This window comes from Vanellus vanellus (assembly GCF_965231255.1).
Source record: "Vanellus vanellus genome assembly, chromosome: Z".
NCBI classification, from domain to species: Eukaryota; Metazoa; Chordata; class Aves; order Charadriiformes; family Charadriidae; genus Vanellus; species Vanellus vanellus.
This window is the reverse complement of record NC_138908.1, coordinates 47,467,734-47,492,725: the sequence shown is the minus strand read 5'-3', so window position 1 is coordinate 47,492,725 and position 24,992 is coordinate 47,467,734. Positions and strand designations below refer to the sequence as shown.

The window sequence follows — 24,992 nt, the reverse complement described above, 5'->3', positions numbered from 1 at the left end:
AAATCATTAAGACCTTCAGGACTCTCTGGCCAAAGCAGCATAATGACTGCCTCACTGACTTTACTGGCCATTGAGGAACTGCCAGGAGACTATTTACTGTTTCCACAGGCACTGACCCAATCTACAAGTCACACCCAGTAACCAAGAACTCAATCAGCCAAACTACTGTGCATGCCTTACAACTTCTTATCATCCAAGTCTAGACATGATGCATCTCAGAAAACAATATGATAGGCACATCCACCACCACATCTGTATTAGAGGAAAGGTGGTAGCCCTATCTTATTTTGAGACCACCTCACTCCATTAAAAGACTGTTTTTCACTTGCTTGTAACATTGCCAAGATGCAATGATTTAAGCTCAGACTTTCCATGCTGGGTCCTTGCTTCAGGCTTGTTTTGGAAGATTTAACTCACAACATTTCCATCATTTCTGAGAACAAGGCTAGGAAAAAAAGGTTTTATTTTGCCCCTATTTAAAAAATTCTTTGAAAAGCTTGGGCACTCTGAGGCTTTGGAGTAGGAGCACAAAATGTGTCAGGGTTTGGTCTTTGTGCCAGAACTGTGCTTTCTGTCAACTCATTAGTTTTTCAGAAACCAAAATTTGTAAGAACTGGGACAAACAGGGCACACAGACTGGGACACGGACAGGGTTAGACGGAAAAAAAAATTGGACTGTCCAGAGCTGAGGAGCCAGGAGTAAAATGGGGAATCAGGGTCAGTTTGCTGCCTATGGGGCAGGATAGATAAGACAAAGATGCATCAGCGAGGAGGCAAGAGACTCAAGGGCAGGTTGGAAGAGACAGGACAAGAGAGGTCAAGCTTCAGTGACCTTGTGCCTCTCATGTTTCTCTATATTGTCTCTCCCTCCAGAGCCTGAAGTGTAATCCCTGACTTGCTGGTTCCCACCACTCCTTGCTGTAAGGCAAAATGTGCTCTGATGCACCTCCACTGCTGGCCTGCATTGAAAACGGCCATTGAAATGAGTGTTCCTAGTCAGCTATTTCACTAGGTCCTAGGCAGACACATTTTTACAGATAACTAACCTAAGTGTTTACACAATGCCACACGGTGCTCCTTCATTTCCTTCTGTTGGCTTGGAAAAGAAGAAACAAATAAAATAAAGCATGAAAGGACTTTTGAAAGTATTAAAGTAGAAGAGTTGGGCATGAGATTGCAAAGGAAAGGGTTCACTGGGCCACTTCATTCAAGCTTGCTTGTGAATATTACAAGCAGACAACCTGTAACTACACCAGTTTTTCACCGTTGCCTTATGGCAAGTAGACACACACTTTGACATCACTCGTCTTTTGTATGCTATCTTCTCAGCTGTAAATATACATGGATATACTTTTCCATACTGACATGCTTTGGAACGTCACCCATTGTCTTCCACGTACTATTTGTCTAAGGAAAACTTTATAAACTGATTGTGCATATACATACACAGCCATCAGGAAAACCATAAAACTGTTATACAAAGTTCAGCACATAGCTTGTACATGATTTATTATGGACCAATGTCATTTACTACATATGCAAAACTGCAACTTAATTCCCACTCTAAACCTAATTTAATCTTCCAATCTAGGAAAAAAGACAGTGTGAGAGAATAGGTTTAAACCAAGGCTAAGGTAGAACTTCACACCCCTGCCCAAATACATAGTTATTTGGCTTAAGAGATGTCTGCATTATGATATTCTGAACACATGCCGAGTTCATTGAAGCCAAATAAATCTCACTTTTTGTGATATCTGAGGAATGACAACAGAAACATTTTGCAACCTGCTTCTGTGGGCAAGAAGGCTGTCCTATCACAAGACCTGAAGAACCCACTGAAGATATCTGAGAATTGCCAAAGGACAACAAACCCTCCTGCTGCAAACCATGGGGTTTCTTCCCTCCTGCAAACCTTCAGGCTCAGAAGCAGGAAGGATATTCACTTGACTTCTTTATTCTCCTCTGCACTGCTGTCCCCATCTGTTACTGCCCACAGACAGGCTGGTAACTACAGACATGAAAGCTGCAATTCACAAAAAGCTTTCCATGCCAGGCAAGCTTCTTCACAACTGTTTTAGATATACTAATTTCTAGGAAAACATAAAAATAGTCCTTCATAAATTCATATGGGAAAAGATTTTCCATGCAAATGTCAGATGCTAAAAAAACCTGCCACCTCCAAGGCTATAAAACATTTTTAACAGTCATGCTCAGCTGTCATCACCACTCATACAGTGTATTACGCTACACAAGCTACTGAAGCTTTTTAGCAGTAATAAAGATATACGTAAACAGAAGATGGCAAAAGTATGTAATAAGCTTGCCCTTTTAACTAATAACTTTTCATTATTCAAAAAAGAGAAAAATACTTTTCTGCAAATATTTTGGGATGGTACTATGAGACACTTTTCTATCATGCACTTGCTGGGCAGTAATAAAATTATTTTTTTAATTATTACTTTTTATGCATAAAAATATGTACATAAAAATTCCATTAATTTTTTAAAGTATCAGGTATCTGAGAGAAAACACTAGCCAACAATTAGGACCAAAATTTTCATCATAAATTTCCCTTTTAACACAGTTAGGCAACATTTTTTGGTGAACTTTTTCCTTTACAGCGTACTTACTTTGAAGAAAAACACTTTTTTTATTTTTCCAAGAAAAGTTAGACTCAATAACTACTGCAATTTCAAAAAGTACTTTGTAGTGGGGAAATTAAGATATTTGTCTATAATTCAGAAATACCTGAGTTACAAGACAAACTTTTATTCATATGTTCACAGTACTATCACACTCCGAAAACAAGATGGATTTATCTCAGTGTCATCAGGTAGCAATCCATCTGTTCCTCCTTAGATGACTCACAAATAGTGGAAATCGACTACAGAAATCAGGATAACCGCAGGAGTAGCACCAACGCAAATTTGTGTTAAAGTCAGCCTCTGTAAAATGAGTGGAGGTGAGGAATACCAGCAGCTTGAGGACTTACTTAGGAGGTGGCGTGAAATATTATGGTATTCTTATGAACTTGCTTGGATAATAAATGGACCTCTCCAACCAGATGCTGCAAATACTTTAAGCTCTAAATTACACTGACTTCTGGTTTCAATTTTTAAGCCATTGGTTGAATTTAGGAAAGTAGGATCAGCTCTTCATTTTGACCAGAACTTACCAATACCGACTTTTTAGATTAATTAAAATCTGTAATTAAGTACGGTGATGTGAATCATATAGGAAACAAACAAAAATGAGCGAATGTGGAGCCTGCTGAGAAACCAAGACACAACCAGCTCTCGTTAGAGCTCCTCAAGTGAAATCTCCACAAATAGTGTGACTCCAGTTGAGGACACCAGGGCAACACTGCCCTGTTCCTGGTACAAAGTACCTTTATCGGGGGTCCCATGGGAGCCAGGCTGAGAAGAAACACTCTGCTCCCCACTGTATTGCCTGGGGAACTCAATTTCTCTTTGCAGGTATAGGTCTCTTAGGATTAATCCCTGGATAACAAAGAACCTTGGGAAGAGGAGGCAAGGAAAACCTTCATCCAGAATTCAGCAGATTTGAAGAATTGGCTCTTACCTTGCAAGGCATAGGCTTTTTGAAGGAGATTTCAGCTTGAGTCCAAACTCCCTTTGGAGAGTCCAAGACAGACCAGATTTTCTCTTGAACGACATGATTCTCTTCGAAGATATAAACAGCAAGAGTACCACTCATTTGGAAAAACCCATATAAGGCATAAAAAAAACGCAGACAAAACTGCAAGTTTCCTGGCAGGGTTGGGCCATACAGACGTCCAATGTACCCAGGCTGTGATGTAAACTTTGTGTTTGCCAATAAGTAATAGCCTGCAAGACAGCACAATTATTAAGTATTTCTAATACACAATTAGCACTGCTGATTTGCTATTAAAGCAGCTTCCGTTATTGCATCAGTCTTTGGTTATAAACACAGTTTCTACTGGCAGGAAACAGATTATCACACTCTGTTTGAAAGGAAAAAAGAGTTTTTCTAAAAGCATCCCGGCTACTTCAAGCTAAACTGGCACATGGCTAAGTTACCAGAAATAAGCACTTTTCAATTTTATACTGAAAAATTCTCTGGCCTGCTGGCCTCACTGGAAACCTGGCTGTTTCAAGGGTACTGTTCCAAGACTGAAGAATGAAGGACAGGGCACAAGGCCTACTATTCCCTGCACCGAGTATAACGAGGTGAGACTTTAGCACATATGATTAGGAACCATGAATACTCTACGCAAAGAGATGTGTGAGTTTCAGAACTTTTTAGCAGGCCTTTCACTACGTGGCTTCACTACACAACATTTCACAGTTTTCCCTTAAAAACGCCAACTATCCTAGGCCTGGAAGAGCTAAGAGCCCACCATTCCTCTATAATAAAAGCAATGCATTAAGCTACTATTATATTTGCTTGCGTATTTTTGTGGAAACATCCCTTCAGTCGCTACAGACCAGTATAGTGAAGATACTCTGATTCACAGCCCTCTGTGACAATTCAACAGGTGACCTTCCCCCTTTACATGTTGGGAGGCACAGCCAGAGTCCCAGTTAGGACAGAGTGGTGTACACTGATTTTCAATGGCAGGGAGTTGCAGTGAGGCAATCCAACTAGTGTGCCGATGGCGTTATTCAATGTGCGTGAACAACGACACAACAGGTTAACCTTTCTATCCAGTTTGAATCTTCTAGTGAAAAGGAGTTTTGATTTACCAAACCCAGTAGTGTGATCTCCTGCTCTATACACGTTACGCTTCACTTTCACTCTGCTCCATCCTGGGCCGTCTTTGTGATCCTGGTAAAAATTACACAGGTCTTCCTCAAAATTGCAGCCTGCCTCAGCAGGATTGAAAGGAGTTCCTAAAAGATAGATGCATATGTTCTGTTAGGAAAAGCACAGTATAATAAGCATAGGTACTTGAAGCTCAAGCATACCAAAAATAGTCTGTTTCATCTTTCTTTCCATTACAGAAGATGAGCATGTGCAAAGACGTTACACATATATAGTGCAAAGTCACAATATCAAACTATCGATTTTCTATTGCAAGTGGGTGTTATTTTCCTCTCAGCTGGAGCTGGGAGGAAACATCCTTCACAGCCCCTGTAAAATATAAATAAGTTACAGATATTAAGAGAAGATTCCTCCTTCAGGACATAATGCACAAAGACATTCAGACCATTTGTTTTCATCCTCCTCCTTCATTCAGAAGATATTTGGACAAAATGAGCGTGAATGTGCACATGCGTGTGCAGGGGTGTCATATTTTTATTTCAGTTTCCAAGGGGATAACTTTCTAACACCAATAATAAATATTCTTTTAAAGAGTACCTTTTAAAAAAACCCTTTTGTAGTCATGTTTAACGAGTGTGCATATGCATACCGTAAGTACATAAGTCAAATAGCTTTCGGTCCATGTAGCATTTCATGGCTGCTGATCTCTGGAGCTACATCCCACTTATATGAGCACTGCAGCAGAGACAGCTGCACCATTTATAGTGAAGTTGATTAAGAGCTAAGCTAAGCTCCCCAGCCCTGCTAATGGCTCCCTCTTGACCTGCAATGTGGAATTCATGGGTCAGGATTTGCTTTAGCCTGAAAAAAGCCCTGTGGTGAACAGCTGCTTTTAAGTAACACACTTCTGTTGCTTTAAAAGCCTCGGTCACTTGTACCAGATGCTGGGCGAAGGAGGGGCACAACCCAAAGCCATCGTGCAATTTTCAGAGTCAGGAGCCAGTGAGTATCACTCCACGGCAGCACGCACAACCCTTCTGCACAGAGGCTAAGAGGGGCTTCCCAGCAAGGGCAGAGACACAGGTGATCAGCTTCAGGAGAAGCAAAATTTTGGCACTGGGGAGTTGCTTGTGTTTTTTTCTGCCTCAAATAAGCCAGATCCAAGCATTGCCCGTACATCTTACTCTTCCTACAGAGAAAAAGGAGGCAGCCCAGGCCTCCCCCTGCTCCTTCCCTAGATAAATAAAATGCAGTTGGAGCGTTACCAGGTCCATGCAGCATTAAGATTCATCCTTTGGAGAGCAAGTTTAATACTCTGGTACCTTTTCCCTCTGTTTGGCTAACATTGAGACCTTTGTTGACCAAAACTTCCAGAAAAATAAGGAAAAAAATTAATGCTGTTATATACACTGCTATGGCTGACTACAAGGAGAATGAAAATCTCTTGCTTTTTAACATCTCTGCTCAAAACAATTGAGGATAGAAATAGGAGATAAGCCTGAAGGATCAACCAGATTTGTTGTAATTCAACAAACTATAAAGCAAATGATTGGTATTAATTTCTCAAACAGAAAAAAAAAAACAAACTCAAAATCAGACCGAGTAGGCAAAGCTCTAACTGAACCTGTCTGTCCTGGTTTGAGGTAAAACAGGACCAATTTTGTTCAGTAACTTCGCTTCTTAGCTGGGCCTCTTCTAACTACTGAAATTAACTGCATATTGTGCAGACAGTGTTCACTCTCTCAGACTGATAAGACCAATGTTTATAGCTGATGCCCAGGCATGGGATGCAGAGAGGCTCCTGCTTATACTTATTGCTGTAACCCCCAAGGCCAAACAACTTTGTTATTTGCCCCGTTGGAGGGTCAGAAGCGGAAAAGCGTAGAGGGGTCCCACCTGCGGGGAGGAGCTGACAGGACAGGTGACCCCAAACTGACCAACGGGGTATTCCATCCCATCTGCCTCATGCTCAGTATAAAAGCTGAGGGATCAGAGGGTCAGCGCTCTTTCTTCAATGGCCGGTGTATGAGGAGGACTCTGTCTGTTCGTCTGCCTTTCATCCCGAACCTGAATGCAGATCCAGAATCCAGTTCTTGTCCATCACCGAGTCCAGCCTGGGACTGCCCCAGTGCCAGACAGTGACGTGATTGCCATCCTATTTTGTTATTTCCTTTTATTTTATTATTAATATTTCGTTAAAGTAGTTTAGTTCCTTCTAAACTCATAAGTCTCTTTTTCCCTCCTCTGACTCTCTCTTTGAAGAGGGGTAGAGGGGAGCATCTGTCGGTCCCATCTGGTGTCCCCCAGGTCCCCAGTAGCCAATTTGGCCTAAACCGCAGCACTGTCAAATTCACCGGTCAGAGTAGACCTGACCTTGGGCCATGACAGCGTGACTTAATCAGGGTTGGGGCAGAAAATACTATAAAGTTTATCCCATACCTCAGCGCATATAAGCCATCTGAAAATTAAAATGGAAAGCACAGATGAGCACACAGCTCCAATCTATGGCGTACTGCAATCATAACTCAGGATTTTTGTTGCAAAACAAAGCAAAAACAGAACAGGCACTGAGGACTTATTGAAACAACTACATTTACTGAGCCAAGAGTCATGGATTAATAACATATCTGGAATCTACCTCCTATTGACATTTAAAGGTCCCTTCTAGCCCAAACTATTCAATGTTGATACCTGAAGCAGTGCAGGTAAAACTAGCAGAGAGTCCAGACAGACAAAAAAGGGCAAAAGATCTTTTTCCTTCATCACTTCAAGACTTCAGCTAAAAGTTCAAACTTGTGACCGAAAGAATGGGCGGGTTCAGTGGGAAACTGCTAATCTACTTTTGACTATTGCTTAGTGCTACAGTAAAACCCAAGCAACCAGTACACAGCTACTTAAGAGGCTGCACTCAAAAATAACGAAGTCCTTCATCCCAAGTGCCTCTACAGCAGAGGTCACGTGGATTCAGCTGACTTCTGCTGCTGTGAAAACCTAATAAAATCCTGACAGGCATGCCACTCTCTGAGATAAATAATACATCCCGGAATAGCGAAGACAAGAAGGCAAGGCTCCCGTTTTGGCTCTGAAGAACACCTCGGGGCATGTGGTATGGAAGAAGGTACTCCCTACGTTGGCAATAATGAAAAGCCCAGAACATTTTCTTCCTCATACTGCCACACCTGGGAAAATCCCCCTCCCTGCAACAGGCCTGCATTTGGTAATTTGTTTAAAAGCTGGCGGGGTGCAAAACCTGCATTCGGTCCAGTGCTCCAGTTGCAGATCCCTGAGGCAAGGTGTTTGGAGGGAAAGCATTAAGGACTGGCTTCTGGATCAAACGAATGGCATTAGTGTTCATCTGCTCTTTTGTTGACAGGAGGAAGAGGAGCCCAATGGCACTGGTCAGTTGAGAAGGTATCATCTGCACATCTCTACCAAATATTGCAAATACTGACAAACGGTTCAGAGGGGCAAAGCAAAGGGGGAGAACAAGGAAGGTAGATAGCAATAAGAACTCATACCTGTCTGATTGCTGCAGTAAACCGGAGAGAAAGAAATGTCATCAAGGGCAACGTAACCTCCCTTGGCACTGTTGAAAGCAACTTCAAATATTACCTGGAAATGATAATTGTTTGTTATTCCTCTACCACATACACAACAATAATTTTGTACACATCTTCATATTACAGAATTCTGATCGGATGTCCCAGACAGACTTCAGGGCATCTCAGACAGCACTGCAGGTGTTGGGACAAATTAAATTTTATCACTTATTAGGGATATAAATCAGAACCTGACCCTGGCACCAGATCTTTGCCCACTCAAGGTCAAGGAAAAATCAAGGGGAACATAGCTCTTCTGATATTTTATGAAGCATTGGTTTTAAAGATAAGTGTAAGACTACTGTACCATACAAAGCTTTTATTCAAGGTCATCAGTCTGTATTGAGTGTACCTCCAAAGCTGCCTAATTATTAGTGTATCTAGAATCTATCTGGATCAAGAGCTAAAAACAAAATGTGGATTACTCTGCTGTTACAATATCAAGTTTTACTGTTTTCTCTAAACATTTGCAGACGCTGAAACCTGTGCCTTGGCATCAGCTGGCAGGGAAGATTTCCTTTAAAAAAAAATTACTTACAATAAGAACCAGAAAAGCTATTTCTTTTTTTTTTGTTTACCACAAAAATCAAACAATGTTTGTACTTAACCATTCCCAAGGGACATCATTTCCTCAAGTGGAGTACAATCCATAACTCTGGAGGAAGCGTCTTAAAATTTCTCTTAAGTATCAAAGCTCTGAGTTACAGGAAAGCTTTGAGAAAAGGCCTGAATTACAAGGCAGCCCCAGGGACAAAACAAGGATATAAGGACAAATGCTTCCAGAGTGAGGTCCTGTTCAGTGAAAGCAATGCCTCTGATGTCTTCCCTAGGGATAGGAGACAAACTAGGAGAGCTGTGAAAGAATCCTGAGCAGTCTCCTTTAGCTGGATGAAACAAAGAGGAAGACTCTCTTGAAGCAACTGAAGAAATTATTTGCAAGATTTAATCTTATGTCTATGAAGTGATCTCTCAAATATTGACTGTGTTGGTTTACATAAAAATTCCAGGAGCAGAATAAAGGCCCATCTAGCCCAGAGTCGTTTCCAGCAGTGGTCACCTAAAGAAAGAACTGAAGACAAGTTTTCAGTTCTTCCCTCACATTATATTCCTGCTGGATTCTTTCTTTCCCATAAATTTGTCTAATCAGTTTTTTTAACTAATCAGAATAACGGTAACCATATTACGCTGTGGAAGGGAGTTTTACAGTTATGTGATTTAGAAAAAAATCTTCCCCTTGGTTTATTTTAAAACTGCTACCTGGTAATTAAGAATTTGGAAGAGCAACATAAATTATGAGTAAAAGGGAACAGTTAATCTTTTCTGTGTCAGTCATGATTTTTATGAACCTCTACCATATTCTACTTCAGTCATCTTTTTTTTACAGGCTGAAAACTGTTATTTCATTAAGGTAACTTCTCCATACTTTTGATTTTCCCCATCTCCTTCTTGTAGTTCTAGGATATTCTTTTTTAACTGCGAGGGTTGGAGTAGCATACTCTGCTGAACACAGGGGTACCCTGTGCATTCATCCAGTGGTACGACATCCTCTGTTGTGCTGTTTACTACAGTACAGATATTTTCCAACATTCCAGATGGTTTTATGAATGCCACTAAGAACTGAGAGGATATTTTCACAAAACTAATCAAAGTAATGCCAAGCTCTAAGTGATCATTAATTAATTTCCATCTGTAGCACTAGGACTGTTTTTCCCCTTCCATGTTACCTTATATTTATTGAATAAGTAATTCACTTACCATTCAGTATCATGAGACCTTATCAGATCTAATCTCCTTTCCTGTACCCTTCGAGGTCTGACAATTCAAATGGATGACTTGGTCACTGACTTTTCATAGTATAAAAGGACTATGTAACATCTGATTAAAATTAGCTTTACCCCTTACAATTTCTGAAAGTCTGCAGACTTACGGTGAATTAACAAATACCTTATGTGGAGCTAAAGCAAGTAGAACGTAATCCTAGTAATCCTAGTATTGGAAGTATATATATAGGGAGAGATTATATATATATAAAAATTACATATATATGTATAAAATATATATTATACATTTGTACACATGTAAGTATATGTGTGTATATATAATACAGATACACTGTTTAGTCCAATAATCTAAGATATTTACGTATGTATTACATATAAGAATATTTTATGTATATATAAAGGTATTATGCATATATGTGTATGTATATATATCCTACATATATACATCCACACACATTTTATACACATATATGTGTGTTTGTGTATGTATATATATTCATACATAGATATATACAGATAGGATGTTGACGCCAATCTTCTAAGGTTTGGGATTTTTTTCAGTAAAAGAAATTCTAGGGAATAAAAAATTTAATTTCTTTCTGATACTTTTGAAATTAATTATAGTAACCATAGAGACCCGGCTTTCACATTTAAGGAGTAATGTACTATTAGGACCCACGTTTGGACTCTATCTTGTGAAAGCACAGAAAGACTGAATTGCAGGATCATATAAGGCAGAGAATAGAGCTCAATTTTTTTTTTTTTTTCATTTTTTCTTCTGCAGTGGGAGGCATGCATTATTTTGTGATACTCAGCACTCTCAAAAATGGATCACCAAGTCACAGAAACATGGGGCTGACAGACCATTGACATTATTTAGTAGGAACTGAAAGGCCTCACATTAGTAGGACCCTACAACCTCCCAAGGTATTCTGTTTAAGCACTTCACCACCTGACTTCATCTCTGCTGAAAATCAAGCACCAGTACGGAAAGTGATTCCTCCTTGACCCTTATGTAGCAGGCAAAGGAAACAACAGATCACCAGCGTCTTTATAACCATCATTCAGATACTGGACAGCCACAGCCCTGTTCCCGACTTGGCCTGAGCCGGGACTGGTGTCTGATGGAACCTGGAAGTCATATCTGGACTGTACAGGAATGATTGCTTTACCTCCATGGGGTACGGCGCATTGAAGTCAACTTCTGCTAGCGCCCAGTCCGCACTCAGTGCACTCTCTGTTTTCCAGATCTCCTCATAAAAGCCACTCGTGTCTCTCAAGTAAACGGTAAAAACAATGCTACTCTCCTGCTTAAGTTGATAATAAAAAGATAAGCAGCCAGACATTGGGGCCGTGGTCTTTGGTGAGATTAGCTGGGCCACTTCCTGAAAATGTTTCACGTAAACAGAGTCCACATACATGTAGTGACCTAAAAGTATAAAAGAAACTTGGTATAAAGAGACTCCTCAAAGGACACAACTCACAAGAAGTATCAGGAGATGGGCAGGGACGAGGCATGTATCTTTACAACCTGAACAACAATGGTTGATTCCTAGGAAATTTTAGTAATTCTAAGGGTTTTTTTTTTTTTTCTCCTTCCCTCCTATGTACAACCCAAAGTTGTTTAGCTAAGACACCACTGGCAAAACAGTAAGTCTCAGCTCTTTCTTAAGTCTTTATTCGAGACCTTTATATTAAAGAAAGTAATAAACTCTCTGAATTTTGGGAGCCATTCATAAATGAAAAAACGTGTTACAACTGAGTAAATTCCCTGCCTCCCAACAGCTCAGTATTCAGTCTTTTTCCAAGTACAACTTTTACTGAGGCAACCCAAGTAAATGAACAAGACTGTAAGCAATGAGTTTCCTCACATTTTACTCAGCAGTTCATTTAATATATCAAATAAATTGGCAAATAACATTTATTCTGCACATTTCGCTGCTTGTATAATTCTGTTTGGTCTATCTAGGATTTGGTTTCTAAATGTTTCATCTTTACTGAATAGACTGCTTTTTTCATAAAATCCATAAAAAAAACTTTTGGGAGAAGCTAATAAACAAAAAAAGGCATTACAGATTATTAGATTCCCTCCCCCTCAACAGCCAATACGACCTGCACGATTTTCAAAGGGTACAGCTTCTCAGACTTTAATTTTGGGAGAGCTAGCTTGATTTAAACAGGACACATCCATGTGCACGGATATACTGTGCATCTGTAGTTTTTCTTCTTCTACGCTCCCAGAAACACAACATCAAACAGTATCAGCTGATGAACGGAAAAATGGTTCTTCACAAGTAGAAAACTTAGAGGAGAATCAAGTGTCAAACTGATGGGGTACTTCAGCACGGACACTGCAAACTGTGCCATTAGGTTCGCATCTACACCACTACATTAATTAGCTAAATAGTGTTCTCAAACCTGGAGACGTCACTTCTCACTTCACTCCACTGGAAGGAGGAGAAAGGGCTTGCTTGGCTATGGGTCTTCTCTAGCCTGCTCACTGCCAGGGGACTGGTGACACTTCAGATGTACTTGCCTGAGAACTTCTGGGCTTCATTTTTGCTCTGCAGTTTACCACATTTCATAGCTTAATTATGATCTCCCTGGCTGATGTACCTTCATAGCACAATTCTTGCAAAAAGAAGGCTCTTCTGTGACTTTTGGCTTCCTGGGGTCTTCTCAGTCGATGGTCAGCAGAGAGGTTTGGTGTGAAAAAGAAACACTGTGGCTACAAGAAAACAGATCCCTCCCAGTTGGTGGCATTTCCTATCACATACAGTACTTTATTTAATAGGTAGAGCCACTGTCTGCTGTTGAAGTTGTGGTGAGTTAAACTTCCATCAAAATTTTACTGGCATTTAGGTGCCGCGGGGTGACACTCTGTACTCAACTCACACAATTGTGAAATAAATAAAAAGGCACAGCGGCATGAGTTAAGGAAAGAGGATCAACCCTGCTTTCCATGATGCAATTCCTTGCACCATCAGAATCGTCACGTTGTCTGAGACACGCGGTGTGCTGCAGCAGCCAGATCTCCTGACCGTCACCTGTCACGGTGCTTCCTACAACACTACATCAAAGGCTACGGTGTCTCCCAAACCTTCACTATGACTATGTAAAATGTCCTCCTCCCAACCAGATGGCTGGGACAAGTATTTCATACAGGGCAAGCGCTGAAAATCCTTTAAGTCCATACAGCATTCTGCCTCCGATGGACTGCATTAGCAACACCTTATTTGACCAAAAGGAAACAAACTCCTAAACTGTGCAATTTAACCCGAGATTCTCCAAACATATTTCAATCCCTTAGCTTTCCTACTCAACTTTCCCAATAGCCACTGGAAAGAAAACCCCTGCCAGATGTGCAGAGCAGCAGTACAAGATTTTAAAACTTATTGTGGCCCATGCTTCTAGAATCCCCAGAAGATGAATTTTCCCCCCTCCATCCAAAATTTTGTTCTTATTTTGAATAATTTTGAAGCTAGCAAAGGGCATAACAACCTTACTAGAAAGCTTACAGAAAACTTTGTGTGAACTTCTGCAAATTTCCCCAACCTTTTCCTTATCCCTTTTTTTCACATAAGTAATTCTTACCCCACCCAGTGCCAGGAGAAAAGAAAGAACTCACATAATAATTTGCAGTCTAAGAGTCATACGTGGATCACAGACTCAAATCTTCCCCTATAATTCTGTTTTACATTTGTTGCTTACCCAGTTCACTGTTAAGTGTGTGGTCTTTGGGCAGGACAGACTGAGAATTGCGAATGTTCCCTCCACCAACAAACCAGTTGACATTGGGGTTCCAGCGGTTCACGAAGCCACAAAGATGATTTTCTTCAAAGTCACATTCTGCAATTGCAGACGTCACCAGCTCAGTGCACACATTTTCATTACAGAAACTGGAAGAGAGGCTATTGCTAAGCACTGGCCTTGTTTTATATGTGGCAATGCAGATAACACCTATATTTATAAAAGTGGACGCAGCGCTTAACGGCTTATAATAAATGGAAGCAAACTTAGCCACACTTTTTGATCAATTTTTGATAAAATTCTCATTTCCATCCTGTTCAGCCTGATCTATCTTGTTCATTATTTGGCAATACAGGAGTGCTGTAATTTAGAACCAAATAAAATAGATTTAAAATATACTACTTATGAATTAGTCGGAGCAAAACTTCCACTTGTAAATCAGGGATGGCTAGAAGCAAAGCAGGGCTCGTATTTCACAGCGGTAATGAGACTGCTTTGTTTCCTTCACAGAGCCAAAGAATTGTGACAATTCGGTTGGACTCCACCAGAGCTCCCCAGAAATGCAAAGGTCTCCCAGCCATCTAACCACTGAAATTTTTGAACTTCATCAGCAGTTTTTTTGGCAAATGTCATGAGGAAATAGCAGTAAGTGTAAATATCAACAGAGTTCTGACTCTGTGGCTTCCAAAATGCCAGTGTCAGGAAGCACGAGCAGGCAGACAGCAGAAATAATGTCACAGCTGTTATGTCCAATATTTGCAGCAGTCCAGTTTTGTGAAAATATAACAGTTGTTCCTGCCTGAACAATAAATAGCTTCAGAATGAATTATTATATGTGAAATGTCTATATATATCACAGCAATGAGTGAATAAAAGCACATATTAGTGTGTGCAACCTTAGCTTAAAAAATATGTCAAATATGGCAGTCTACGTTTCAATAAGGAAAAAGCCATTGCCTTTTTTCTAAGCCCAGACCTTTAATTGAGTTTTAAAACTGCCAACAAGGCATTTTTTTCTATGCAGACAATATGGGAGCTGAGCAGACAGTACTTACCAATACAATACCCAGGAGTTATTTTAATTTCAAAAACTGCTATACTGGCGGATTTATCTTGTCCCATTTCACCTTCCAGTACGAGCTGCACAAACCAAAACAAACTGTAAATTTTAGGGTTTCAGTATTTCCATTATCACCCTGGACATTTAAACAGGATAAACAGGAGAACAAATTAAATACATGTGGGGGACTCATCATCTTTACAGTCAGGAGTGATGCTTTTGCTGGAAGAGCTTTGCAGAATGCATTAAAGATGGAGCCAATGCCCTTCCTCAAGGACAAAAGGCATGCTGAAGGACAATGAGACAAAGCCAAAAATATCCCACACTTCGTATAAGAGTATGGGACTCCAGATTCCTCCACTGTGGCTATAACAGGGCGTTATCGTGAGAGATGCGATGTGATGGGTTTTGGGTAGAAATAATCTCCTCTCAGCTTCTGACTTCTCCCAGAAGGGCCCAGAGGACAAGAACAAGAGAACGCAGCTGCAGACCCAAGACCTGGGAGGTCCCATATCTGCTACAGGACACCAGCAGCTCCACAAGGCTGCCACGAGCTGAGGCATCCTCGCTGCACAGCTCAGCCAGTCGTGCTTTCCCATGCATCCGCTGGGAAGAGCACTGACTGCCTGACTCAAGCCACCTCTGCTCACCGATTTTAGGAACAGAGGACTGACTCCCACGTTGACAGCCCTAGAGGCGAAAGCCAAGAATAGGACCCAGAGCAGAAGTGTTCGAAAAGCTGTCCGTACACCCCAACCCGTGCACCAGAAAGCCTGTGGCACCTTCTAAAGTCGGGCTTACCTTGTACTTCTTTGTGCTGTTCATTAAATCTAAGCTAGCTATGAGCCAGCTATCTGAGGGCTCCTTGGCTGACCACAGCAAACGATCAAAGCTCTCTCCTTCCTGCCTCAGGTACAGGTTGAGCCGGGCGGGATCAGGCGAAGGCTCTGAAGTCGTTGCTATCTGATAAATCAGTCTGATGCAGCTCCACTCCTCAGAGTACAGCTCAGGGCTGGACAGCACTGCTTTCTCACCCTCATAAGATGTATCCACAGAAATGTAATGTCCTGGGAACAGACACCAGAATAATAAATGTCAGAGGCTCTGCTTCCACATCCCTGGACAAAAGCACTTATTTACAAAGGAACAGTTGTTCTGGGGCTAGGTCGGGAGATTGAGACCACCACTCATTCATTAAGCAAATCATTTAGCCTTTTGATATCCCACTGTAGCCACACAAACACCAGTTCATGTGTCTGACAGCATTTTTTATCTCCATTTTAAAATTATTGGAAAACTTCAGAGAAAGATGTTTTATCAGCATAAAGCAGATTATTAAGTAAGTATTGACCTCCAGAAGTGATAGCCGTAGACAGATGATTTGATTGACAAGATAATTTACACAGGCAGGAATATGCTGCAGGAATATTTAGTTGTTTTACAGATCAAAACTTTTTAACTTCATTTTTATAATTTAGATTTAAAAACAATACGTAAAAAAAACATTGCAGCCAAAAACTTCTAAACCCTTTCTGGTTTCAAAGAAGAAAGCGAGAAAGACACTCTTAAGTAGTAAAACTAACATGTAGAAACCTGCTGATTCAAAAAAGCGCTAAAGCTACGCTACGTTTAAACATATCAGCAGTCTCAATGGGATTATTTAAAAATTACTCTCTGGATGGGTATTTTAGGAGCAGGGCCTGAAACACAACCTTCTCTGTAAAAACAAAAGAAAGGATGCAATGACAAGCTAAAAATGCATGAGGAGGACAAAAAAATGCCAAAGAAACAACATGTAAAAAAAGGAGGCAACGGTAAGTAAATCACAGTGAAACAAAAGCCTGGTCCTGGAAACTTTACTAACACATCAAAAACAAGATCAGGAGAGTAAAACAGGATACAGGAGTCGCAGAAACCTGGAATGTAATACCAGAAACGAATGAAACAGAGAGAAAGAAAATAAAATAAAAAAAAACAACCAACAACAAAACAACAAAACAAGGTAGGATATCCATGTCCGAAATATTATCCCATAGATGATTCTCCAAATGATTCTCCATGGAAATGGAGAATGATTCTCCAAATCTAGTGGCAATGTAAATCAGACAAATCCCATTCCTGATACTAATTCTCAGCAGCCAGTCTTCAGGCAAGAGCCCTAAGAGCTGTCAAGGACTGGTTGAGTTAGTCCTTCACCCAGCAGCACATCACACCTATCCCCTTTAGAGTCCCCAGAGCATATATATTTCTTCTTCTTTAATCTCATTTCACTTGACCACAGAGCTTGTCTCAGTTTCCACACATATGTAAGCACTTGCTGAACGTGGACACATCAGCAGTTGGACTGATGTTAAATATATTGCTTACCTTTGAGGCACATCGCCCCCTCCCAAACCTGCCCGAACCCTCCAACTCTACCAAGCCACCCTGGGGTGGCTTCCCAGGAGCTCCCCTGTTGCCTTGTCAAAAGTATTCTCTCCTATGTGGAAAAAATCATCTGCATGGACAGTCACTGCCAAGGCAAACAGCAGGTACAGATCTGGTCTAGCAGAGTCCTAAAGTGCTCTCCCACACACCCCCAGGACGATGCCAGGAGCAGCCAGCAGCTCTTGACAACACCTGCATCCTTGGGCAAGTGCATGTTACAGCATCCCCCTGCATCTGCTCCCTCTCTCACCTGCAGACACTGTGCACAGCAACCCATTCGTACTGTACATTTTTGTCTAACAGATGTAAGATAAATGATTGCTACTTACTTAGGGTGTAGATGCAGCCCTAAGCAGTGTAAGGGGCTGTGTAAATACAGGAAAGCTGCCTTTTCTTTCCCTTTTTAGGGAATGGAATTTTTTTTGCCTCTTACCATAACTTCTCTTTATATCTACTCTGTTTGGTTTTAGTCTCTTGGAGGAATACACAAAATCACTGGTTAAGTAGAAGTAACTTGTTACTGCAGCAGCAACATGAAAGAAAAATAAATACCGAAGTAAATGTTTAAAAATAGGCACCTAACATGCCTGCCAAATACTTAATCTGCCACTATGTAGAATGTGAGTGCATAAAACATCCACTCGCCTACAGATACCTAGTTAGTGCATAAGAGTCAGCACGCACAGCATTTGTTTGCTGGCATGTGCTAGTCCAAGGTATGCATGTTTTTTCACATGCGTGGAGGATAGAGGGAAATCACCACGGCTCTATCAGAAGTCAAATGCTTCTCACACATTTGTTTTGAATTGATATAAGCACCAATATCCAGTTCAGATGAAGAATTTGTGTTCTTAGGCTAGTCTGAATTTGGATCAGTTTGCTTACAAAGAAACCTGCAATTCAGAATCCATGCCTGGCAATTTCAGCTTAGATTTCAGCCCTATTTTTGTCATCACTTCACGAGAAAACCCATAGGAAACAGAGCTTTCTTATAATACTCATCTTTTTTTTTTTTTTTTCCAGAAATAAATTAGTGTCGACATAGGAAAACACATTCACATAAGACCTCAAATCACCAGCTATGAGGCCTAAATGGCTGCCTGGCTTTAAGACTTAATTATAAGTAGACAAAGGTTCTTCTACAAAAATAGTGATTTAGAAGAGAAAGAAAACCTCTTAGAGTTTCCAGTTGGGATCATTATGTTACTATAAATTTGAGTCTGTGTTCTCTGCTGTACACTTGCTCTCACTTGATCTGATTCCCTACTGAGCAAAGATCATGAACTCTCTTTTTAACCTGGGGGAAAGGAGGAGGTGGAGTGGGGGTTGGGGCTTGGTTGCTTTTTTAAAAAAGATTAATTTGACCTATTCATTAAGTGCCCAGAAAAGGAGTGCTCTCACCCCCAACCTGCTAATCAAATGATCTTGTGGAAGTTTCAATGTGTGATTGGCTCCACTGAAATCAATGGGAGCACTGATAGAGAGCTTTATGCATAAGTTTAAATGCTTTGCTAATCAGGATCAGGCAGCCTGGCACTTTGCAGTATCAAGCACAGAAAATGCTAATGTTAAACTTCTTCCAAATGAATGCTGGCATTGACTAAATGGCCTTTATACAAAACTGTACTTCAGTAACAGCACCGACATGTGCCATTGCTGCTGAAAGGAAGGTCCCACAATGCAGACCTCAAGGACTGACACAGAGCAATTGTGAGAGCAAATCAATGCAAAGAGGGGGTTCCTTGGAGTAAAGAAGCAGACAACTTTCCACACTTGTTCATGGGAGTAACAGAAGGATATTTAGCAGTCGATGGAGAATTTGATGAATGCACAGTGCTGTAGCCTGAAATCTCTCATTAAAAATCTAAAACGCAGCTTCATTTTCCAGCATGCCAGATGATTTTTTTCCTCAAAATCCTCCTCCTCCAAATGCCCATAGCACTTAATTTAGAGCGGTCATTTAGCAGTTATCAAGAGAGGGCTGCTCTTCAAAATCACAGGAAAGCAGGAGAGGTAGTCACAGAATGTTAGGAAAAGCCTGATGGCACAGAAACACAAGCATACAATTTCTGGCAATTACTTGCTTAGGGGGTAGAAGCAGCCCTACGTGTTGTAAGGAGCTGTGGAAATACTGGAAAGCTGCACTTTCTTTCCATTTTTAGGGAATGGCATGGGGTTTTGCCATTACGGTGATGAAAGCCTACAAGTTCCTTCACGGGCAACAAAAGCCAGGGATCACGAACTACCTTTGATTGCTGACAGCGAGCAGTCCCCTGGTGAAGGCAAACACCTACAGCCAGGAGAAGAGATGGGAGAAAGGGGACTCTCAGATGTATTTCCCTCATCACTCACTCACTACTCAGGCCGGCCAGTAATGCACTTTTTACCCACATTCCTATAATGCTGTTTACCTTACTGTGTAACTTCACTGCCTTCTCCTTGACAGCTGAATCAAACTGTACAGGACCAAGCATGTGTTCATCTTACATTCCTCCCTGCGCAAGCAAAATATTGAGCCCAGGGGATATTGGGACCCAGAGTTTCAAACCTATCCCTCCTCAAAACCACTATGCATTGCAGGGGTAAGACTCACCAAAACGAGAGGTTTCTGTATGCGTGTCTCTCATCTTGCTGCTCTAATAAGCAGTTACAAACAGAGTCTCTCTCAATTACAGTTGGTGATACATTAACTCTATGAGTCATTCATCCAAGTTTTCCAAATCTGTATTTAATACTTCTTTTTTTTTAAATTTACTTACCAAATAGGCATCAATACATCAGTCAGCAGTGATTATATCAATGGCTTAGGGAAGGGGGGGTCGAGACCAGCAATACTACTTTTTCCCAAAACCAGTGCAGAACCTACAGCAATTGCTTTCTCTGTAAATAACTCAAACAAGACAAAATACAACTCTGACAAATCAGCAAACAGTTTTCTAAATCATTATGTTGTTTTTCACAATTATCCTGCCATGAGATGTTTCTAAATCTAAACCAAATTCCATTGACAAAATGAAAAAAAACAACTGGGATAACTAAAATTACCAGTTAGCTTTTCAATGATATATTTCCTCTGTAAAAATTTGGAAGGGTAACCACAGACATGTTAGACCCTTCGTGGGGTTTATACCTGACACAGCTGTTCGCTTAGTTCGGCAACAGTGAAGCTTTACAAGAAAAAATGCATATAAGCAGTGATCTCCAAGAGAAACAGTATTAAGGAAATATGAAACAAAAAAGGTTTGGCAATTTACATTTGATTAGGCAATCATTTATAGAGAAAATTTGCAAGAAATGTCCTAAAGTTGCCACTCACATTTGGATTTTCTCTGTATTTCTCATACAGAAACAGGAAAAAATATTACCAGGGTTTCTTAGGACAAAAATTGATCTACTGATACCTTTTCTGGTATATCAGTGTCTGGATTTTGGATTGTTTTTTTGTTTAAATATTCTACTGCCAAAAAAAAAAAAAAAAGGCAGCAAGCAAAGCAGTTCGTTTTTTAGGACCTATTAAGCCTTCTTACATTTTGAGGAAAAGTTAGTTACAAATATTAACGGCACTGCCAGAGAGACATCATTTTGCAAATGAAGTTTGCACACGGAGGCTATCCTTGGGTACAGATGAGGTTTAGATGAAGGTTCAGAGTTTGAGTTAAGAACACCGAAATTCTACCAGCTACCTTATATGAGATTTGGGGTGAACCTAGGAGAAGGCTTGCGGCCAAAGAGGAAAGCTTCAGACTTGACTGCTTTTCATTCAATTTCTTTTCGGTAAAAAAGCAAGCTTTTCAACTAAAGCAGACATTTTTTGCTGACAATTTGTCTTGAAAACCAGAATTGAGTGGAACAACCTTACATATGTCCTATCTATGAGGTTTTCTGAAGAGAATTCTTCCCCTAATCAAGAACAGTCACCATACATTTTGGCAAGGCGTTTTGGAGCTAGAGGGTGAGGTGGTGTTTTTTTCCAAAATTTTTTTAGGCAGTGTCTTGGGAAAGCAAAAAATCACATGAGCAAGTGACTTTTTAATTGGAGGGAAAGTTTTTGCCCTACAATTCCATGAAGAAAGTAAAAGAAATCCCCAAACCAATAAAACACATAAAAACTAGCACAAATATTTCAGCCGGAGCCACAATATTGTGCTGGGATTAGAGAAGCAGCTTAAACTGCAACTATAGCGGCGATTTTTAATGACAAGTCAAACAAATGCAGTTTGGAATACTTTAATATCTTTTGATCTACAAGCAGACAGCTGTTATTGGAGCTGGAGGTCTTTGTAGCAAGTTTTGGTCCACTCAGCCTTAAATGCTAGGCAGCATAGGGCTAGAGGGCGCCGAGCCCTCACACCAGTCCCCATGCTGGATGCTGTGGTCCAGCTCCAGCAGGGCGCCAGTGCCAGCTCCCAGCTGGCCGCAGGCTTCCCCTTGCTGCCCTTGTCTTCCTGCCATGGGTCAGGCCCTCTCTGGGCAGCCTCGGCCACAATGTCACCAAACCCGACGCGCATCAAGAGCCACCAAGACCTGGTATGATCAAGGTCTTTCAGTAGCAGCAGTGCATCCCAGGCAGCTGGAGAAAGGATTGCTTCTTGGCACCGCTGCTGGACCAGAGAAGGTCTATCCACCATCCAGGCCCCTGGGGGATCTGCCCCACACCCCCTTCCCCAGCCTGGTCTGGCAGGCAGCAAAGTGCGGCAACAGCCATGCACCCTTGCGAGAGATGTTTAACCACTGCCCCTTGGGAGACTTGTGGCAGGAGTTTCTCCCCCCCCCCCCGACAGACAGATGCATGGACAATGCACACGGGGCTGAGCAGCCAACCCTGCCCCACATGAAGGAAAGTAGAGGCTCAGTCCCAAAACACCCAGGGTGGTGCCATGATTAAAGCCACTTGACTCCACCGGGCATAACTGGTATTTTCATTCCCATCAAGCCGCAGATGACTTTATTTCTGGTAAGCCGTTAGATTCACACCAGAACTGCAGCATGGTATATGCTGGGACCAATTAGCATTGTCAGCATAGGAAAAAACTTTTTGGTCTTTAAACCTCCTTGTCTCCTCCATGGTTTCTTAAAAGCAGCTCTGTGAAAATAGCTGAGGGACGGAGAAGCAGGAGGTTGTCTGCGCTCGTCTGCAGTGACTGACATGCACTGCCAATGTCAAGGCTTTTCTTCCTCTTGTGTCTACAGGGGCCCTTGAAGCCTAAACCTGTCACCTTTCTGCAGCAAAAGCCCATGGTCCTGCCTGGCTGGTCCCAGCTGCCAGACCCCCCTCCCTGCCCAGGCCGGGAGGGCACTTGAGGACCCCACTAAATCTGCCCCTGTGCTACTCCACTCCTTCAGGGGGAACAATGAGGTTTCCAGGCAACTTTCACAAAGCTGAGTAGTATTTACTGGAAAGAAAAGTGTTTTGTAGAAAAGCACAGCCTCATGAGATGAACACACAGGCAGTTCAGGGGCAGTCACCCACCTTCTCCAGCTGGAGGGACAGCCCTGACAACAGGAGCTCCCCCGGCAGCTTTCTCTCCAGATCACCTTACTTTTACAAACTGAGTCTCCCTCCGGGGACTGACATTTATCATTTGACCTTTTGTTTGCCGCAGCCACCAGACCGGACCAGATAGCTCATGTTCCCCAACCCTGCGGGGATGAATCTTCAAAGGGTCCTTTCCCAGCAGAGGACTTGGATTAACCACCAGCCCCACCTCCTGCCCTGCCCCTTGCTCCCCCAGAAAGTTCAGAAAAACAGATGGTAGCAAGCCCGTCAAAAACCATAAAAGTAACACAATTAGCCCTGAAACACTCTGTGACTGCAGCATCTGGTCGCAGCTACCTACCACACTGGCCGTGCCTTCCAGCACCGATCTGTCAGCATGCCTGTGAAAGCCTGGCAAAGGTCCATCCAGCTTGCGCTGCCGTTTTCTGTTTCTGATTTAGAGGAGTTGCTCCACTGCTCTGGGGAGGCTTCAACTTGCATAAGTCTTTTTGGCAACAACCGGCTCCTCTCCTTGCTCTCCCTCTTGAAGTCCCAAGATCCTTACATCATGCACCAACCGCAGCAGATCTTCCGTTTGCTCCAAACACAAGCACGGGGGTTTGTTTTCTTTCACAATGACCTCACAGATTTTCATACACTTTTCAAGTTTACCTTCTGCTTGTTCCAACCAACCCATCGGTCTCAGCGAGCTGTTGTTCAGACCACTCGGTTCTCCTTTTCATGCTGTTCATTATGTAATTTTGACAACTTTTTATCTGCTGACACAAAGGCTGCCACGTTCTTCTCCCTCTGGTTTTCCTTGCAACAGCTCTTTCAAAAAGCCATCTCCATGATTTCTATTAGCTGGCATACTTGAGCAGGACGTAGGTAAGATTTGGAGACACAAGGTGCTCTCCTGTGAATTTCTGAATTGGAAATAATTCAGAAAAGCCTTTTATGTATTCTTTGGCATCCTAAATTGTTTTCCATTGTCCCCAGTGCATGAGGACTATTAAAAATAAAACCCAGATAAACTAGAAATTATCAGGCATCTATTTGTTCACAGTGCTCACCCCTTTCATTACTAGCTCTATCCCTTTGCTAAACCAAGTTTACACCGGGATGAAGCACACAGGGGAAAGCACTGTGACAGCTCTTCCAGCACTGCCGCTTCTCCTGGCAGAGTGCATCACAGGGCTGCCTTGCTTCAGCAAAATAATATGAAATTTCACTCTTACAGTATTCCCTTGCATTATGTTGTCTACTTACTTTGTTCATTGCTCCCCCCTTTCATTTATTCATGCAGATCTGCATGGTGTGATGTGGAGTATACCTGTAACGTATTACGAGCTCTGCTTTGTGTTATGCACTAAGCACGTCTCAGTCTGCCCAAGGCAAACCTACCCATCCACAGTCCATGCAGCTTTGGCACTTTTTTGAAGAAAAATCCATCAGATTTGCAACTCAGACCAAACTCTGGCCCGCACCTCACAGGGGAACCAACTTGAGGAAGTTGGTGAGCCATACCATGAGACAGGAGGCTTCTTGTTGTGTTTTAAGAGAAGGGGTTTTTTGGTGCCACACTTCTCGAATCAGAGTGACAATCACAGCCACGGGGAATAAGAGTTTGAGAGAGAGAAGAGAGAGATACTCCAACCCAACCAACCCTGATTTAGTTGCCGCATGTCAGGATTTCCATTAATCTGGAAGCTCATGCTTTTGTGCTTCAAAAGCCAAGACTTCTTCATTGAGAAACTTCCTTGGTATGCTCCAAAGGGGTTAAACTAGAAGCCCGTGGCACTCACCATCTAAGCAAAACTCTGAAGCAAACCTGCACTCAGCCAGGGATATGGGAATCCTCCGGTCACAGCAAGCAGTGTCCTCAGGAGGGAGAGGACAAGCGAGTCTCGGAGCCGGGGCGAGCAGGAATGAAAGTCTGCCCAGCACGGCTTGGGTTAGTTGCACAAGGGAGCAGGGTCACGGCCTGCAGGGGAGTCCTGGGCCAGGCTGCAACGCTGCCCGTAGGGAAAGAAAAAACCCTCAACCAGTAGCCTTATGGAGCGCATCTGCAAACCACGAGGACGCACGCAGTGAAAGACTATAAAAGCAAAACTTTTCTACTGCATGGATCTGCTCTCTCTGCGTCTGCCAAA

The 24,992-nt window shown here is 41.9% G+C and overlaps 1 protein-coding gene across 1 annotated transcript in view; it reads right to left on the bottom strand.

Moving 5' to 3' along the window:
* MAMDC2 (MAM domain containing 2) overlaps positions 1 to 24,992 on the bottom strand; it is a 63,992-nt gene that overhangs the window by 14,825 nt on the left and 24,175 nt on the right. The window contains exons 3-9 of the mRNA XM_082497924.1: positions 15,738 to 16,003; positions 14,932 to 15,016; positions 13,838 to 13,975; positions 11,299 to 11,555; positions 8,265 to 8,358; positions 4,728 to 4,874; positions 3,583 to 3,848 (exon numbers count right to left, since the gene is read on the bottom strand). Coding sequence (XP_082354050.1) covers positions 3,583 to 3,848; positions 4,728 to 4,874; positions 8,265 to 8,358; positions 11,299 to 11,555; positions 13,838 to 13,975; positions 14,932 to 15,016; positions 15,738 to 16,003 — 1,253 coding nt within the window. The remainder of the gene's footprint in view (positions 1 to 3,582; positions 3,849 to 4,727; positions 4,875 to 8,264; positions 8,359 to 11,298; positions 11,556 to 13,837; positions 13,976 to 14,931; positions 15,017 to 15,737; positions 16,004 to 24,992) is intronic.